At 46.8% G+C, this 20,027-nt stretch overlaps 1 protein-coding gene across 1 annotated transcript in view; it reads left to right on the top strand.

Annotated features, from left to right (window-relative positions):
• Positions 1–16,819, top strand: part of setbp1 (SET binding protein 1) — a 67,446-nt gene extending 50,627 nt beyond the window's left edge. Inside the window, 4 exon segments of the mRNA XM_046347137.1 lie at positions 2–834; positions 1,090–1,294; positions 3,179–4,232; positions 11,316–16,819. Of these exon segments, the coding sequence (XP_046203093.1) occupies positions 2–834; positions 1,090–1,294; positions 3,179–4,232; positions 11,316–11,788 (2,565 nt within the window). The 3' untranslated portion in view covers positions 11,789–16,819.
• Positions 16,820–20,027: the final 3,208 nt, after the last annotated feature.

The raw sequence follows: 20,027 nt of genomic DNA on the forward strand, positions 1-20,027 counted from the left end.
CCCCCTGAGCCCTCTGGCCCGGGAGAACCCCGCGGGGCTCAGCCGCAGGAGGAAGACTCACACGCTAACCACACTAGCCCAAATCACATCGGGTTCCATTAGCCCCAATGCTAATGGGTTGAAACTGCAGCGCAGTGAGGGTGGCCATGTCAGGTCGGTGAAGAAGCTGAAGCTGGGGAAGGTGCAGAGTATCCTGAATGAGATCCTATCAGGCTCCGGCCAACATGGCAGCCTGGCACTGAAGTCAGCCTCAGCTCCTGTCTCTTCCACCATGACGGCCATGGTCTCTACCATTGAGGCGCATCTGGGGAAGCAAATCAACGTCAGTAAGAGAGGAACCATCTACATCGGGAAAAAGAGAGGGAGGAAGCCACGCTCCGACACCCAAAACCTTCCCCACAGAGGCGGGGCCAAGCCTCCTTTGCCTGTCCCCATGTCCAGCCTGTACAACAGCCTCCTAGTGCCTTCCACCCTCCCTCCCAGCTCCACTACCCTCCTCCTCAGACCCAGTCACACCCTGTCCTCTCTGTGCCTCCCTGGCCCTCGTGGCCCCTACTCTGACTCCACCATGCCCAGCCTGCAGCCCATCAGTGCCCTGCCCTCTAAACCCCTAGGCAGGGGGCTACTGGGAGCTGGCTGGAAGCTGTCTCCCCCGCTCCTCCTGGCCAACTCCCCGTCCCACCTATCTGAGGGGGCAGCATCGGTCAAGGAGGTGACGCTGTCACCCATCAGCGAATCACACAGCGAGGAGACCATTCCCAGCGACAGCGGCATAGGGACAGACAACAACAGCACCTCTGACCAAACAGAGAAGGGAACCAACGCACGACGCAGGTATCTATCTCTCTAGGAGTGAGTCTGTGAGTGAGTTGAGTGCACGCGTGAGGGTGTTTGTTAGTTAGCGGTAAGTGAATGCATTAGTATGTTCATTAGTTAGTAGTAAGTGAGTGTGTTAGTTAGTTAGTTAGTTAGTTAGTTAGTTAGTTAGTTAGTTAGTTAGTTAGTTAGTTGATGTTGCCCAGGGGTTTGGTTGAACCCACAGTAGCATCATTGTACATCCAGTTGACAGGATGGTGTTGTGTGTTGCAGATACTCATTTGACCTGTCTGGGTTTGAGGCTGCGGAGGCTGCAGCTCTGGAGGCCTCCAGTCGCGGCAGTAGGGGTCGCTGCGTGCGGCAGGCGGCAGTGGTGGACAACTTCCTGTCCCAACAAGAGAAGAAGCAGAAACACCGCAGGAAGAGGAAGTGCCTGCAGAGCCGCGACCACCTGCACTTCCTGTCTGAGCTAGAAGAGGTATCAAATCAAACCTCCTATTAAAATCTCCTCAAATGTAGTGTATGAGTAGAATGAAGTTACCACTAGACTTATTGTGTATTATGTCACTGAGGTTTTAGAGGCAGGGTTCATTGTGATGTCTGGAATAGAACAGATTGAACGGAATCAAACACATGGAAACCCCAAGTGGTTGATATCTTTCCATTCCAGCCATTAAAATGAGCACATCTTCATATATTTCTAAATAGGCCCACAAGCCTCATCAGGACTGTATTATAACAAAACATTAGGAACTCTTTCCATGACATAGACTGACCAGTTGAATCCAGATTAAAACCATGATCCCTTGTTGACGTCACTTGTTCATTTCACTTCAATCAGTGTAGATGAAGGGGAGGAGACAGGTTAAAGAAGGAGTTTAAGCCTTGAGACAATTGAGACATGGATTGCGATTCAGAGGGTGAATGGATAAAACAAAATATTTAAGCGTCTTTAAACTGGGTATGGTAGTGGATGCCAGGTGCACCGGTTTGTGTCAAGAACTGCAAATCTGCTGGGTTTTTCACGCTCAAATGTTTCCTGTGCGTATCAAGAATGGTCCTCCACCCAATGGACATCCAGCCAACTTGACACAACTGTGGGAAGCATTGGAGTCAACATGGGCCAGAATCCCTGTGGAACGCTTTCAACACCTTGTAGATTCCATGCACCAAAGAATTGAGGATGTTATGAGGGCAAAAGGGGGGGCGTGGCGTGCAACTCAATGTTTGGTAGACTTGATGTATTATCCAGTACTGATTTAATATGACTGTGTTATATTATCCTGTATGGTTGAGCGGTATCTGTGTTTTCACATCGACACGAGGAAATCAAGAAGGCAGACAGCTGTAAAGATTTTTTTTTTTTTTTTTTGTAAAGATGTTTCAAACACGGCAGAAAGCTCACAGTATCTGATGCCCGGTCTCTTTATTCAATCAGACACCTCCTTAGATAACTAAGTAGCAAGTTAAACTAAGGGGTCGCGTTAACGCAACATTTCTGCAATTTTCATGTCGAAAAAAAGATAAAACGCGTAAGAAATTTCTCAAATGCTTCTTATTATAATTTCTGCTCCGGCATCAGACAAATGTTATGCTTCTGTTGCACTCCTCCACTCGGATAAGAATTCCCAAACGGGCGTTCTATCAGCAGAGAACTCTGTGACCGAGGCGTAGCTACTTTTCTCCAGTACGTTTCTCGTTGTAGCCAAGTTACTTGCTCTGGTAAAATGCAAGATTAACTTTTTACATTATGAAATGTAGCTGGCTACATTCGTTCTATGATAAACATTATAAATATGATAACTTTTTCATTGTAAGCTCATTTACTTGTGTGGCTGCCAGCCAAATAGCGTTGCACTTCTGTTGTCATCTGATGAAAATGAAGATATTTTCTGCCCAATGTGTTGCACTAATGTATTTTCTGTGAAGGAAAACTACAGTTGCACGTCCCTGATCACTCTATTGAAACAAAAAACTTTGAATATAAAATGCTCCTGTCAATACACAGCTTCAACTTTCTCCCGTTGTGCTATTTACAAACAAACCCATGACTGGCTCAACTGTTCTGGGGAACTACGCTAAGCTTCAAAATGTCAAATGTGACAAGTGAAATGAAGAACACAATCTGATTTATCTCCTAACATATTGCGCAAGTTGACCGCAGGTATTCACTTAAAAAAATAGCTACAAATATTCAAAAATACTGAAAAACTGTTTCAACAGTATTGACGCTATTGGAAAAACCATCGCATGGCTATTTCCAAATACCACGGTATACAATATTACTGCCTAAGTCTATTATCCCGTACTGTTAAATGATCCAGTTCTGATGTGGCCTTCTCCTCCTCCTCTCCTCTGCCAGGTTGTGGTGAAGCTGCAGCAGCTACATGTGTCTCACCGACGCTACGCCTCCTGCTACCCCCAGCACCCCTACCCCTCCATCTTCCGCCTCAACTTCCACCACCACTACTACCCCCTGACCTATGACCCCTACCCCTGTGACCCCGCCCCTTACTTGCGCAGGACCGCCGAGCTCAAGGCCAAGAGGAGGCGCGGCCGGCCCGCCAAAGCCAGTGAGCCAATCACGTCCAAGCTGCCTTTTGTCCAGGGGTTTGGATATCCGCTGGCAGGGGGGAACTACTATGCACCGTATGCCATGCCTTACGCCCCGCCTCTGAGCCTGGGCTACTACCCCCCAGCACCCCCCCTCTACCTGCCCCACCATTCCCATAGCCCTTCACCACCCTCCCACTTCATGAGGCCTGCTGTCCCCCCTCCTAAGTTCCACTCTGGAGGCCACTCCAAGCTCCAGGCCGGGGCCAAGCTACGGACGTCTAGCGGGCCACTGCAGGCTTCCTCTGGTCGGGGAGAAGGACTGGGATCCCTGGGTGGTGATGGTGGAGGAGTGAGGCTCCACAAGAGGAAACACAAGCACAAACACAAGCACAAGGAAGAGACCCCTCTCCTCTCACCTCATGACAGACAGGAACTGGGCGGGCTCTTCAGCGGTGCCAAGACCAATGGGCTGCTCAACCTGTTGACTGACAGGCGGGAGATGAACAATCCGAAGCATCAGGAGCAGCAAAGGGGGGGTGGGCGAGGCTCTAGAGGGGGGTCCCGAGGAGCGATGTTTGAGTCGGACCCTCTCTCTTCTCTCTCCATGGACCATGTCCAGTTCCGCCCACGCATGCCCGGACAGCCAATGAGCAGCTTCCTGAGCAGCTACAGAAGCCAATCACAGTGGCCAGAGCTGACCTCTGACCTTTTTAGATTGCGGGAGGAGGGCAGTGGGCGTGGCAGAAGAAGGGGCTTAGCAGTGTTCGGAGAGGAAGGGGTGATGTCATTCCACAATGCCAGGAAAGAGAAGAGCCAAGAAACAGAAGAGCCGTTCCACAATGCCAGCCCCACTCTGACAGGTAACAACTTATTACTACTCTATAACAGGCTTATTACCGTGTTATAACACAGCCCCACTCTGACAGGTAACAACTTATTACTACTCTATAACAGGCTTATTACCGTGTTATAACACAGCCCCACTCTGACAGGTAACAACTTATTACTACTCTATAACAGGCTTATTACCGTGTTATAACACAGCCCCACTCTGACAGGTAACAACTTATTACTACTCTATAACAGGCTTATTACCGTGTTATAACACAGCCCCACTCTGACAGGTAACAACTTATTACTACTCTATAACAGGCTTATTACCGTGTTATAACACAGCCCCACTCTGACAGGTAACAACTTATTACTACTCTATAACAGGCTTATTACCGTGTTATAACACAGCCCCACTCTGACAGGTAACAACTTATTACTACTCTATAACAGGCTTATTACCGTGTTATAACACAGCCCCACTCTGACAGGTAACAACTTATTACTACTCTATAACAGGCTTATTACCGTGTTATAACACAGCCCCACTCTGACAGGTAACAACTTATTACTACTCTATAACAGGCTTATTACCGTGTTATAACACAGCCCCACTCTGACAGGTAACAACTTATTACTACTCTATAACAGGCTTATTACCGTGTTATAACACAGCCCCCTCTCTCCAGATATTTGTTTTGTACCGATGCGCTGCATTACTTCCAGTCTCTATAGTGAAAACAACATCAGTAATTCCTTCTTCTTCGTTTAAAAAAACCTAAGCTGTGATATGATATGGATAGCATATAAGATGTCTGCCCAGTTTTCAGAGCAGACAGATGAACATGTGTAAGCCTATAGCAGACAAAGAGGTAGTCAGCTCCTAAAACACTAAATACTGAACAAATGTGTTTTTGGTACATTCTGTATTCTGAGTGCAGCGAGCACATCTGGCCAGAGAGAGAGAGAGAGAGAACGAGAGAGAGAGAGAGAGAGAGAGAGAGAGAGAGAGAGAGAGAGAGAGAGAGAGAGAGAGAGAGAGAGAGAGAGAGAACGAAACGCATGGCTGGAAAGGACTATAATTCACCAATCTCTCCCTCCCTCCATCCATTCCTCCCAGCCTGCCAATGGTTGGTCCCAGAGATATATGATTCTCAGGTTGTGATTTATATTCTCCAAACAGGCAGTAAAAGGCAGTGGCTGTGTTAACAGAGCTGGCCACCAGCCAGGGCTTTAATGAGTGGGGCCTAGTCCAGTGGAGGGGGAGAGAAGCCAGGGGCTCACTTAGATTACATCCCCCTCCCCGGGGGACCCGCGGGGGGTGACTCACAGACACACTACCCCCTCTCTCTAACCCCCCCTTTTCTCTCTCCTTCCTCCATCTCTCGTTCTGCCCCAGACAGGTTATACCACTTCTTTCTCTCTCTTCCCTCATATCCCTCTCTCTTCTCCCTGTCCCCTATCTTTCCAGCCTCTACTCCCTCCCTCTCTCTCAATAAACTCTCCCCTGTCTCCCTCTCTCTCTCCTCCTTCTCTCACCTACCCTCTTCACTCCCTCTCTCTCCTGTCTCCCTTCCCTCTCACTCCCCAGTCTCTCCTCACTCTACCAGCATGACTTACTGCTACGCTCCACAGACCAGCCCCAGCCCAATTAAAACACACACACACACACACACACACACACACACACACACACACACACACACACACACACACACACACACACACACACACACACACACACACACACACACACACACACACACACACACACACACACACACACACACACACACAAACTGATCTAAAATTCATATTATCCTCCACTCTTGTGTGATTGAATGTGTTTCTAAATCATTTCCTCCCTGTGATTGGGTGTTTATCTGAGCCTGATTTGAACTGTGTGTGTGTGTGTGTGTGTGTGTGTGTGTGTGTGTGTGTGTGTGTGTGTGTGTGTGTGTGTGTGTGTGTGTGTGTGTGTGTGTGTGTGTGTGTGTGTGTGTGTGTGTGTGTGTGTGTGTGTGTGTGTGTGTGTGTGTGTGGTGTGCTCCCACTAATCAGCAGGTTCCACTGCAGCTGACAGCAATCTCTCATAATCATTTGTATAAAAGCAGGTCATCCTTTTTGCAGAGTTAATGAGAGTGATTTTCTCTTTGCATACAAACACACACACAATAGAATCCTTCCTCCTGCAGTTGGCTGAAAGCTCTGGAGAGCAGTGTACCTTAAACGCAGATCTTACCCTACCCAAATCTTATTGAATAGGGTGGAGGACGCAAAACAGTACTGCCTTCACATCAGTCACAGAGCTATAGACACTGAAGAACTGCCTTCAGATCAGTCACAGAGCTATAGACACTGAAGAACTGCCTTCAGATCAGTCACAGAGCTATAGACACTGAAGAACTGCCTTCAGATCAGTCACAGAGCTATAGACACTGAAGAACTGCCTTCAGATCAGTCACAGAGCTATAGACACTGAAGAACTGCCTTCAGATCAGTCACAGAGCAATAGACACTGAAGAACTGCCTTCAGATCAGTCACATAACAATAGACACTGAAGAACTGCCTTCAGATCAGTCACAGAGCAATAGACACTGAAGAACTGCCTTCAGATCAGTCACAGAGCAATAGACACTGAAGAACTGCCTTCAGATCAGTCACAGAGCTATAGACACTGAAGAACTGCTGAAGGTCATCATTTTTTATGATGCATATATGCAGCTCGTAAATTTCTGCTACTTAATGCGTGTGTGTGTGTGTCCGCACCTAATAAATTGCTGCTACTCAGTGCTTAGTGTATTAGACTAATGACTCTTTGTCTCAGTAGAAGAGAGGCTATGGACAGGAGGCTTTGTTATACAGAACACTATGGACAGGAGGCTTTATACAGAACACTATGGACAGGAGGCTTTGTTATACAGAACACTATGGACAGGAGGCTTTATTATACAGAACACTATGGACAGGAGGCTTTATTATACAGAACACTATGGACAGGAGGCTTTATTATACAGAACACTATGGACAGGAGGCTTTATTATACAGAACACTATGGACAGGAGGCTTTATTATACAGAACACTATGGACAGGAGGCTTTATTCAGAACACTATGGACAGGAGGCTTTATTATACAGAACACTATGGACAGGAGGCTTTATTATACAGAACACTATGGACAGGAGGCTTTATTATACAGAACACTATGGACAGGAGGCTTTATTCAGAACACTATGGACAGGAGGCTTTATTATACAGAACACTATAGACAGGAGGCTTTATTATACAGAACACTATAGACAGGAGGCTTTATTATACAGAACACTATAGACAGGAGGCTTTATTATACAGAACACTATAGACAGGAGGCTTTATTATACAGAACACTATAGACAGGAGGCTTTATTATACAGAACACTATAGACAGGAGGCTTTATTATTCAGAACACTATGGACAGGAGGCTTTATTATACAGAACACTATAGACAGGAGGCTTTATTCAGAACACTATGGACAGGAGGCTTTATTATACAGAACACTATGGACAGGAGGCTTTATTATACAGAACACTATGGACAGGAGGCTTTATTATACAGAACACTATGGACAGGAGGCTTTATTATACAAAACAATAAATGTTTTATTCCCATCACATCTTTCATATCTATAAACACTCAATCATGATCATAATATGATGAAGATCTCAATTCCTTTGGGCAAGTTTACAATTTCAGAGTCAAGAGTAAACGGTTTATGTCTTTTGAAATCATCAGCAAGCCATTTGATAGCTGTGAGTACCGATGATGGGCAGGTTATGAATGAATTTGTGTGTCATACTTCCTGTTGTCTTTCAAGTCATCTTAGATAGACCAATAGAAATGTGAATAGTATATCACATTTCTGAATCGGTAGTTAGTACTGTGTTAGTACTGTTACACTGTCACCCAGATATACTGAAGAACCACAGTGAAAAGGAGAGCGAGAGAGGGAGAGGGGGGCGAAAGCAGGGAGGATAGAGAGCGGGAGAGAGCAGGGATGATAGAGAGAGAGAGAGCAGGGAGGATAGAGAAAGAGAGCAAGGAGGATAGAGAGAGGGAGAGAGCAGGGAGGATAGAGAGAGAGAGAGCAGGGAGGATAGAGATATGGAGAGAGCAGGGAGGATAGAGAGAGGGAGAGAGAGAGCAGGGAGGATAGAGAGAGAGAGTGCAGGGAGGATAGAGAGAGATAGAGCAGGGAGGATAAAAAGAGGGAGAGAGCAGAGAGGATAGAGAGAGGGAGAGATCAGGGAGGATAGAGAGAGAGCATGGAAGATATAGAGAGGATAGAGAGAGAGCGGAGGGAGGATAGAGAGAGAGAGAGAGCAGGGAGGATAGAAAGAGAGAGCAGTGAGGATAGAAAGAGGGAGAGAGCAGGGAGGATAGAGAGGGGGAGAGAGCAGGGAGGATAGAGAGAGGGAGAGAGCAGGGAGGATAGAGAGAAGGAGAGAGCAGGGAGGATAGAGAGAGTCGGAGAGAGCAGGGAGGATAGAGAGAGGGAGAGAGCAGGGAGGATAGAGAGAGGGAGAGAGCAGGAAGGATAGAGAGGGGGAGAGAGCAGGGAGGATAGAAAGTGAGAGAGCGCGGGGAGGATAGAGAGAGAGAGAGAGAGCAGGGAGGATAGAGAGAGGGAGAGAGCAGGGAGGATAGAGAGGGGGAGAGAGCAGGGAGGATAGAGAGAGGGAGAGAGCAGGAAGGATAGAGAGGGGGAGAGAGCAGGGAGGATAGAGAGAGGGAGAGAGCAGGGAGGATAGAGAGGGGGAGAGAGCAGGGAGGATAGAGAGAGGGAGAGAGCAGGGAGGATAGAGAGAGGGAGAGAGCAGGGAGGATAGAGAGAGGGAGAGAGCAGGGAGGATAGAGAGAGAGCTAGAAAGCAGGGAGAATATATATAGAGAGAGAGAGCAGGGAGAATATAGAGAGAGGGAGAGAGCAGGGAGAATATAGAGAGAGGGAGATAGCAGGGAGAATATAGAGGGAGGGAGAGAGCAGGGAGAATATATATATAGAGAGAGAGCAGGGAAGATAGAGAGCAGGGAAGATGGAGAGAGCAGGGAAGATAAAGAGAGGGAGAGAGCAGGGAAGATAGAGAGAGGGAGAGAGCAGGGAGGATAGAGAGAGGGAGAGAGCAGGGAGGATAGAGAGAGGGAGAGAGCAGGGAAGATAGAGAGAGGGAGAGAGCAGGGAGGATAGAGCGAGGGAGAGAGCAGGGAGGATAGAGAGAGGGAGAGAGCAGGGAGGATAGAGAGAGGGCGAGAGCAGGGAGGATAGAGAGAGGGAGAGAGCAGGGAGGATAGAGAGAGGGAGAGAGCAGGGAGGATAGAGAGAGGGAGAGAGCAGGGAGGATAGAGAGAGGGAGAGAGCAGGGAAGATAGAGAGAGGGAGAGAGCAGGGAAGAGAGAGAGAGCAGGGAGGATAGAGAGAGGGAGAGAGCAGGGAGGATAGAGAGAGGGAGAGAGCAGGGAGGATAGAGAGAGAGAGAGAGAGAGCATGGAGGATGTAGAGAGAGAGCAGGGAGAATATAGAGAGAGGGAGAGAGCTGGGAGGATAGAGAGAGAGAGAGCAGGGAGAATATAGAGAGATGGAGAGAGCTGGGAGGATAGAGAGAGAGAGCATGGAGGATGTAGAGAGAAAGAGAGAGAGAGCATGGAGGATATATAGAGAGAGAGAGCATGGAGGATGTAGAGAGAGAGAGAGCATGGAGGATATAGAGAGAGAGAGCATGGAGGATAGAGAGAGAGAGAAAGCATGTTTAAAGGCTGCTGGTTTGGGCCTGTTATGTCTGATTGTGATTTTCCTCCATTTTGGCTCTGGTCCAGTCTGGGAACGTAGCCCAGAGAGAAGAGGGGGCTGTAAGGGAGGGAGGGAGGGAGGGAGGGAGGGAGGGAGGGAGGGAGGGAGGGAGGGAGGGAGGGAGGGAGGGAGGGAGGGAGGGAGGGGGAGGGAGGGAGGGAGGGAGGGAGGAGGGAGGGAGGGAGGGAGGGAGGGAGGGAGAGAGAGGAGAGGAGAGAGAGAGGGAGAGGAGAGGAGAGAGAGAGAGAGAGAGAGAGAGAGAGAGAGAGAGAGAGAGAGAGAGAGAGAGAGTGAGGGAGAGAGAGAGCTGTGTGTATGAAGGGCAGAGTGCCCAGTTTACCAGCATTGAAGGAAACAATATGGCTCCAGTTCCCTCTGCTCAGCCACTCTTCTTATGCTGTGTGTGTGTGTGTGTGTGTGTGTGTGTGTGTGTGTGTGTGTGTGTGTGTGTGTGTGTGTGTGTGTGTGTGTGTGTGTGTGTGTGTGTGCGTGCGTGCGTGCGTGCGTGCGTGCGTGCGTGCGTGCGTGCGTGTGTGTGTGTGTGTTTGCATTGCGAATATGTGTGTTGCGTGTGTCTGGCCTGTTTGCCAGTCTGTGCTCCAGATGCGTAGAAACACTATTGTGCAGAGACACATTTAATGTTTGAAGGAGACATTTCTGTGGATTTCCTGCTAGCAGAATGGAAGCTCCACACTCTCTCAATTCAATTCAATTCAAAGGGGCTTTATTGGCCTGGGAAACATTTCACTCTCTCTCCTCTCCACTCTTTAGCACAGGATGGAATCTCTACTTCTGTCTCATCTGCAATGTAGGCCTGAATATGGAGGAAATTAGCAGGAAGCAGTTCAAACAAAAACAGTGTTTCTGTCAATGAGTAAAATTTGCGTATGTCTCATCCAATTTTTGCATTCAGGCCAAGTCTTTCTTGCTGACATCGTCTTGTGAACCCCTCTGATTTTGCCTTAGTTTCATTGTCATATCAAATATCTTGTTAAATGGTGGTCTTGTAAAATGCCCCCCTCTCTTTCCCCTTCCTCTTCTCCATCTGTTAAGTCAATGAGCTTTGCCATCTTCATTCAATATCTTACATTGCCAAAGTGCGATCACATAACTCTTTTCTCTCTCTATCTCCTCTCTCTGTTTACTCTCTCTCTCTCTCTCTCTCTCTCTCTCTCTCTCTCTCTCTCTCTCTCTCTCTCTCTCTCTCTCTCTCTCTCTCTCTCTCTCTCTCTCTCTCTCTCTCTTCTCTCTCTCTCTCTCTTCTCTCTCTTTCTCTCTCTCTCAGGTAAGAGGAGGTATAAGCGTCATGAGGTGGAACAGATCCACGGTGAGGTCAGGAGGATGTGTTCTCTCAACAATGTGCTCAACAGTCAGAGGAGTTTTGAGCACGTGCAGAAGATCCTGCGTGTGAAGCGTCTCCAGCGCCAGGCCAAGACTGGCAACAACGTCGTCAAGAGGCGACCTGGTCGTCCCCGGAAACACCCTATTGAGGAATCTGAACCCACCAGTTATGGGAGGGACGAAGGGAGGGGCTTCGGGATGCCGGTGTTGGAGAGGTGTGTGGACATACCGGGTAGGCGGAGCTTAAGACCAAGTCCCATCCCCCAGCCTCTGGAGTTTTCCAATCACGACTCTATCTCAGTGGCCATTGAGACGGTGGTGCACCGAGCACGCTCTCTGGTGCCCCCACCGGCCAGAGGAAGGAAACGTAGGGGGAGGTGCAGGAGAGAGGAGGGAGGGGATATGGCCTTCCACTAGCCAATCAGACAGCATCACAGTTGCAGATAGATAGATTAGCTCTGGCCTATCAGAGAGCTGGTGAGAGGAGCCAACACTGGCCAAATGCTGCATTCAAAACCAAGTGGGAAGGTAGTATTTACCACATACGACTGGAAAGATCCACGGGAACGCCTCTCCAACTGGTAATTACTAGTGGGAAACGCAACTATCGTTGCACCTAATAAGGAAATTACCTCGATAACACCATTTTCAGCAAATAAATGCAACAACAAAACATTCTTTTTAAAAAGCTATGGTTTTTTAACACCAGAATTTGTTTACAAGCATGATAGCGGTACTTTTAGTTTATGGTTAACGAAGCTTGTTGGCCATTAGCCAATCAGCGTATCTCAACGAGTTCAAAGCATGTGAATGCATCCAACTGGTAATTACCCCTTTACAACTGGGTAATTACCACCTACCCACTTGGTGATGAACACAGCAATAGCAGCCAAACAGACAGCAATGCTGGGACCACCTCTGTGCACTTTGACCTAATGGCTTGTCTGTTTTTCTTCTGTGACTGGATACAAGGAGAGTGACTGCAGTCGGTCTCGATGAAGGAACATTAGGAGAGGAGTAGTGTTTAACTCTGAACGAGTTAAGAGGGGAGGAGTGTTGCACTCTGAATGAGAGTGCCACTGAGGACGAACAGTGACTCTTATCATACATGTATGTGATACAATGATGCGTACCGTCCTATAATATGATACTGTATGGTACTTTATGCTACAATATCTGATAGTATACGGCACTCTTTGATAAGATGCTGTATGATACTATGGTACTATACAGTATGAGATACTATGGTACTTTATAATACTCTTTATCTGAATGTGGCATTAGCCACGTCTCTACCAGCAGACTGTGGGTGGTGATTGAATAATATGATACTGTGCAGCTCTGATCATTTTTTTGCCTTCTCTAATGAAGCTAGTTAATGACCACCTACCTACCTTACCCCACTCACCCTTCTATCCCTCACCTCTCATACCCACAGGATCTAAAGACCAGTAACTCACCCTACCCTCTAGCCCTTCTACACCCTCTCTACTCCCCCTGCCCTGTCCTGGGCATGGATACCTTAAAGGCAATATGTTGGACTGAGCTTCCCTGGCTGTAGGCCTCTACAGCTGTGGTCTAACTGTGCATAGGAGCATACTCCACTTTCACCCGCTTTTTACCACGGGGAAAACAGCCTATCTACATGTACTGGCTTATATCAAATAGAAGTGTTGTACAATAGACCATACACGTCGGGATTGTTGTTTTATTACCAAAAATAGACCTGGATGGGACTCAAGACCTGTTTGTTTTCAGACTGACGGAACCACATGTATTCATCCATTTATTTTGTTTATGAGAAGGCCATCACACACATGAGAATATCAGGCGTGTTTGACGAAACCTTGGTTTTAATGCACTATATAAACATACGCTTACATTTAATCAAAAGTCAGCACTTACATGCTTGTTCTAGCCTTACGTTTTGGCCTTGACTTCAATGGTGAATATCCATTCAGAAACATGTGCATTAATTTAATCAATTTGAATATGCAGGACGCTCAGCCAACGGTGTCAAACCTAAGCCCAAGTCTGAGATTTGATTGGACAGTGAAGCTGGAGGAGGGTTAATGATCAGTGTTTTGTAGTGAGTGTGTGGTACTCTAAAGATTCTGTCTGAGTAGTGGTTGAAAAATAACATAACACAAAATGTAAAGATTGGAATAGGAAAACCAAAGTCTCAGAGATATGTGTGTTTCACAGACTTGTCAGGTGTGGGGTTGTCAGCATTCTCAATCTGCAGTTAAACACACCAGCTAGCTATCATGTCTTCAATATTTCAGAAAATACCAGTGGGTCAGTATTTCATTGGGGACCTGTAAATGTAATGTAAACTTGGGAAGCCTCTCCTCTCTCTGTGAGGGTCTCTCTGTGAGGGTCTCTCTGTGAGGGTCTTGTCGGCTCCAGCAGTTCTGCACGTGCCTTATGTTTGTTTCTTAAACCATCACAACTCATTTTGGGGGAATTCAAAATGGCGGAGAAGTTACTGCGATTGAAACCACGTACTTATGATTGTGCATTTACGACACGTGTGTCTTAGCAACCACAACGCAGGCACTACCTGTGTCCCTTTGCAGCCATACGTACAACAGGCCTGATTCCATTTCAGTTGCAAGCCCCTTGTGCTCACCCTGGCTCTTTGGAGTGAACAGATGTGAAAAGGCTCGGTTAAGCACGATGGGAACGAAAAATGGATCCATCACGTACACTATTACACACATCCAGTCCTTTCATATCTGAGCGCTTTGAGCAACGGTGGTGGTAAGAGCCAGGGAAAGGGGCCCTGAACTGAAATGGAACCAGGCCCCAGGCGGTGGAGAGGCTGTGCCAGGGGAGTTGTATTGGGAACCATGCTGTCTTACGTAGTTGTTTGCTATGCATCAGGTCTGGCCTGAGCTGTCTGAGGAGTCCACCCTTCCACAAAGACAAATAAGTGTCTTATTTACCCAATAAAACATGAAGTCATTTAACCAGAAGTGTGAATAATAACAGTAATAATTTGTAAAGCGTTGTGCAGAAAGTGACTATCATTTCATGTCAACTTTAGTGACTGCAGCTCCCTGCAGTGCTGCCTTAATCAGAAGTCAAGCTCCAGTAGTGAAGTGTTTATCTGTTGTAAACAGTGTCTGTTCTGTTGTGTTCTGCCTGCATGGATACAAACTGGGCTCAGTTACGTACGCTGGTATAGCCTAAACCTAAACCTATCGTAGACCACAGACCTATCTTAGACCACAGACCTATCGTAGACCACAGACCTATCTTAGACCACATTTGACATTAGAGCCAGCAAGACCCCATAAGTCAGTCCCTATCCATCCATCAATTAGAATGTTCGTCAAACAATCATCGCAAGGTTGAGATCCCAGGGCCTGTGCCAGCCTATGATAGTGTCTCTCATTGCACTTCAGCTAAGACCAAGAACCCGTATTGGCTAGCAGCTATACTCCCCTGAGCCAATGGGTGCCGAGTGCAGCAGTGTGTGCGTGTGTGTGGGACTTGCTCAGAGGGCATTACCAAAAATACACCTGTCCTTGTCAGTGTGTGTGTCAGCTCACACACTGCGCAGAGCCTGAACTGGATCTCATAACCAAATTACACCTTTCACAGGAGGCCTGGATCTCTCTAAACCTTTCTAGGGTCTAAGTGTGGTCTAGATGTAGTCTAGGATTGGTCTAAGGAATCTAGATGTAGTCTAGGTTTGGTCTAAGGAATCTAGATGTAGTCTAGGATTGGTCTAAGGAATCTAGATGTAGTCTAGGATTGGTCTAAGGAATCTAGATGTAGTCTAGGATTGGTCTAAGGAATCTAGATGTAGTCTAGGATTGGTCTAAGGAATCTAGATGTAGTCTAGGATTAGTCTAAGGAATCTAGATGTAGTCTAGGTTTGGTCTAAGGAATCTAGATGTAGTCTAGGATTGGTCTAAGGAATCTAGATGTAGTCTAGGATTAGTCTAAGGAATCTAGATGTAGTCTAGGTTTGGTCTACGGAATCTAGATGTAGTCTGGGATTGGTCTAAGGAATCTAGATGTAGTCTAGGATTGGTCTAAGGAATCTAGATGTAGTCTAGGTTTGGTCTATGGAATCTAGATGCAGTCTAGGATTGGTCTAATGAATCTAGATGTAGTCTAGGATTGGTCTAATGAATCTAGATGTAGTCTAGGATTGGTCTAATGAATCTAGATGTGGTTTAAGGGGTTTATAGGCTTGGCAGCTCAATATTCCATGGTCGGTCTCTGATGTTTGAGTTAAAGCCACTAGGATCTGTCTGTTTCTCTCTCTCTACCAGCCGATGTTCCGGTGCCTTCTACAGCTGACTAGTATTGTCCCGATCCTCTGCTTTAACACTACACAAGACCCATCGCGTGGTCCAGTACAGTCCCGTACGGTCAAGTTGGGTTTTGCGGTCTTTTGTTATGTACTGGGTTCTGTATTCACTCTGGTCCAACTGTATGACTGGTATGACTCCAGGTAGAAGTTTACCTAACCCTAAATCCTAATCTTCATCATCAGGGGGACGAAGGAACATCTGGTCCTGGATCAGTGGTTAGGGAAGACCTCTGCCTCTACACTGAGACCAGTCTGTCCAGTCCAGGACAGCCACTGGAGCTGAATCATACTGCATGCGCCTCAAATCACAGCCTACACAGTGTACTACTACAGAACCTGTTCAAACACAGTGCGCTGGTATGGAGTCATTTGAGAAGCAGCCACAGTCTCTACTAATATGTGTAGTCATTAACATATATGTTGTGTTTCCAAGCTTTAATGTTGTTCAACGCAGATGAAGCGTCGATGAGGAAACCAATAAATGTACTTTGCAAGAGCACAAAGCTCTTAACTGTGTTGGCATATTTGAGTTTGAATACATGGTGTATTTGAACCTTTTTACGAGAGTGGGTTTTCCTTTATCTGCATGCTCCACTTGATTGTATGCATTACGGTTTTAGACGAGTGGAGAAGTTGACTTTCAGTTGCATTTGGAGCGAGACTTGTACATTGTTTCATATGTTTGTTTTTGTAATGGATTTTTAATTCATAAAGCATTTTTGTACATTGTATGAATATTAAAAATGGCAAATATTTGACATGTAGACATAAGTAAATACTTAGATGCTCATGCATATGCATATATCCTTCTTAGTATGTATGTGTAAATGTACACATATTTTGTATTTGCCTTCACTCATATACAGATATATGTCATATGCACATATACATGCAATATACTGTATATGTATAGCCATGTCTGCTGGCATGCTTCTGGTCATGTTTACTTAACATGATCTTGTCGTCTTTATTTTCATTTTTTTTCTCTTTTCTCTGAGGAAAAGCTCGTTCTTTTGCTACTGTTTTCCTGGCTGGCCGCATTGGGCACTTATTAAGATGAAATTGAACTTGTTCATGTTATTCATTGTGTGAAATAATAAATGAGTTTATTGAAAGCTGATGATGTCATTGGTGTGTTTTTTGTTCTTGGGCCTTTCCTTGAGGTAACCTTCCACGTGGAGACATGGGGTTTTTGTTCTTCGGCCTTTCCTTGAGGTGACCTTCCACGTGGAGACATGGGGTTTTTGTTCTTCGGCCTTTCCTTGAGGTGACCTTCCACGTGGATACATGGGGTTTTTGTTCTTCGGCCTTTCCTTGAGGTAACCTTCCACGTGGAGACATGGGGTTTTTGTTCTTCGGCCTTTCCTTGAGGTAACCTTCCACATGGAGACATGGGGTTTTTGTTCTTCGGCCTTTCCTTGAGGTGACCTTCCACATGGAGACATGGGGTTTTTGTTCTTGGGCCTTTCCTTGAGGTAACCTTCCACATGGAGACATAGGGTTTTTGTTCTTGGGCCTTTCCTTGAGGTAACCTTCCACGTGGAGACATGGGGTTTTTGTTCTTGGGCCTTTCCTTGAGGTAACCTTCCACGTGGAGACATGGGGTTTTTGTTCTTCGGCCTTTCCTTGAGGTAACCTTCCACGTGGAGACATGGGGTTTTTGTTCTTCGGCCTTTCCTTGAGGTAACCTTCCACGTGGAGACATGGGGTTTTTGTTCTTCGGCCTTTCCTTGAGGTAACCTTCCACGTGGAGACATGGGGTTTTTGTTCTTCGGCCTTTCCTTGAGGTAACCTTCCACGTGGAGACATGGTGTTTTTGTTCTTCGGCCTTTCCTTGAGGTAACCTTCCACGTGGAGACATGGTGTTTTTTGTTCTTCGGCCTTTCCTTGAGGTAACCTTCCACGTGGAGACATGGTGTTTTTTGTTCTTCGGCCTTTCCTTGAGGTAACCTTCCACGTGGAGACATGGTGTTTTTTGTTCTTCGGCCTTTCCTTGAGGTAACCTTCCACGTGGAGACATGGTGTTTTTGTTCTTCGGCCTTTCCTTGAGGTAACCTTCCACGTGGAGACATGGGTTTTTTGTTCTTCGGCCTTTCCTTGAGGTAACCTTCCACGTGGAGACATGGTGTTTTTGTTCTTCGGCCTTTCCTTGAGGTAACCTTCCACGTGGAGACATGGGGTTTTTGTTCTTCGGCCTTTCCTTGAGGTAACCTTCCACGTGGAGACATGGTGTTTTTGTTCTTCGGCCTTTCCTTGAGGTAACCTTCCACGTGGAGACATGGGGTTTTTGTTCTTCGGCCTTTCCTTGAGGTAACCTTCCACGTGGAGACATGGGGTTTTTGTTCTTCGGCCTTTCCTTGAGGTAACCTTCCACGTGGAGACATGGGGTTTTTGTTCTTCGGCCTTTCCTTGAGGTAACCTTCCACGTGGAGACATGGTGTTTTTGTTCTTCGGCCTTTCCTTGAGGTAACCTTCCACGTGGAGACATGGTGTTTTTTGTTCTTCGGCCTTTCCTTGAGGTAACCTTCCACGTGGAGACATGGTGTTTTTTGTTCTTCGGCCTTTCCTTGAGGTAACCTTCCACGTGGAGACATGGTGTTTTTTGTTCTTCGGCCTTTCCTTGAGGTAACCTTCCACGTGGAGACATGGTGTTTTTGTTCTTCGGCCTTTCCTTGAGGTAACCTTCCACGTGGAGACATGGGTTTTTTGTTCTTCGGCCTTTCCTTGAGGTAACCTTCCACGTGGAGACATGGTGTTTTTGTTCTTCGGCCTTTCCTTGAGGTAACCTTCCACGTGGGGACATGGGGTTTTTGTTCTTCGGCCTTTCCTTGAGGTAACCTTCCACGTGGAGACATGGTGTTTTTGTTCTTCGGCCTTTCCTTGAGGTAACCTTCCACGTGGAGACATGGGGTTTTTGTTCTTCGGCCTTTCCTTGAGGTAACCTTCCACGTGGAGACATGGGGTTTTTGTTCTTCGGCCTTTCCTTGAGGTAACCTTCCACATGGAGACATGGGGTTTTTGTTCTTGGGCCTTTCCTTGAGGTAACCTTCCACATGGAGACATGGGGTTTTTGTTCTTCGGCCTTTCCTTGAGGTAACCTTCCACATGGAGACATGGGGTTTTTGTTCTTCGGCCTTTCCTTGAGGTAACCTTCCACATGGAGACATGGTGTTTTTGTTCTTGGGCCTTTCCTTGAGGTAACCTTCCACATGGAGACATGGGGTTTTTGTTCTTCGGCCTTTCCTTGAGGTAACCTTCCACATGGAGACATGGGGTTTTTGTTCTTCGGCCTTTCCTTGAGGTAACCTTCCACATGGAGACATGGGGTTTTTGTTCTTCGGCCTTTCCTTGAGGTAAACTTCCACATGGAGACATAGGGTTTTTGTTCTTGGGCCTTTCCTTGAGGTAACCTTCCACATGGAGACATGGGGTTTTTGTTCTTGGGCCTTTCCTTGAGGTAACCTTCCACATGGAGACATGGGGTTTTTGTTCTTGGGCCTTTCCTTGAGGTAACCTTCCACATGGAGACATGGGGTTTTTGTTCTTCGGCCTTTCCTTGAGGTAACCTTCCACGTGGAGACATGGGGTTTTTGTTCTTCGGCCTTTCCTTGAGGTAACCTTCCACGTGGAGACATGGGGTTTTTGTTCTTCGGCCTTTCCTTGAGGTAACCTTCCACGTGGAGACATGGGGTTTTTGTTCTTGGGCCTTTCCTTGAGGTAACCTTCCACATGGAGACATGGGGTTTTTGTTCTTCGGCCTTTCCTTGAGGTAACCTTCCACATGGAGACATGGGGTTTTTGTTCTTCGGCCTTTCCTTGAGGTAACCTTCCACATGGAGACATGGGGTTTTTGTTCTTGGGCCTTTCCTTGAGGTAACCTTCCACATGGAGACATGGGGTTTTTGTTCTTGGGCCTTTCCTTGAGGTAACCTTCCACGTGGAGACATGGATTTTTTGTCCTAATTGGCACCTTATTTCCTATATAGTCCACATCTTTTGACCAGCGCTCTGGTCAAAAGTAGTGCACTATATCGGGAATAGGATACCGTTTGGAACTCCTCCATGCAGTAACCTTCATCAGGGAGAATGGAACATTCTTCAGAAAGCTTAATGCCATGCAGGAAAGTGTTATTATGTGCCAGATTATACAACGGATAGTTCTGGTCCCAGATGCTGATTGGCTGAAAATGTGTTCCAGGTGTGATTTACGTTGTGATAAACACACCCGACCCCTACTCTCCACTTCCGCCTCGTTTTACGTGTCACCCTCTGTGTGTGTAAATTAGATGGCTGCAGTAAGCTGTGCAGTGCTGCAGAGCCCCAGTA

The sequence above is a fragment of the Oncorhynchus gorbuscha genome, linkage group LG04, assembly GCF_021184085.1.
Source record: "Oncorhynchus gorbuscha isolate QuinsamMale2020 ecotype Even-year linkage group LG04, OgorEven_v1.0, whole genome shotgun sequence".
NCBI classification, from domain to species: Eukaryota; Metazoa; Chordata; class Actinopteri; order Salmoniformes; family Salmonidae; genus Oncorhynchus; species Oncorhynchus gorbuscha.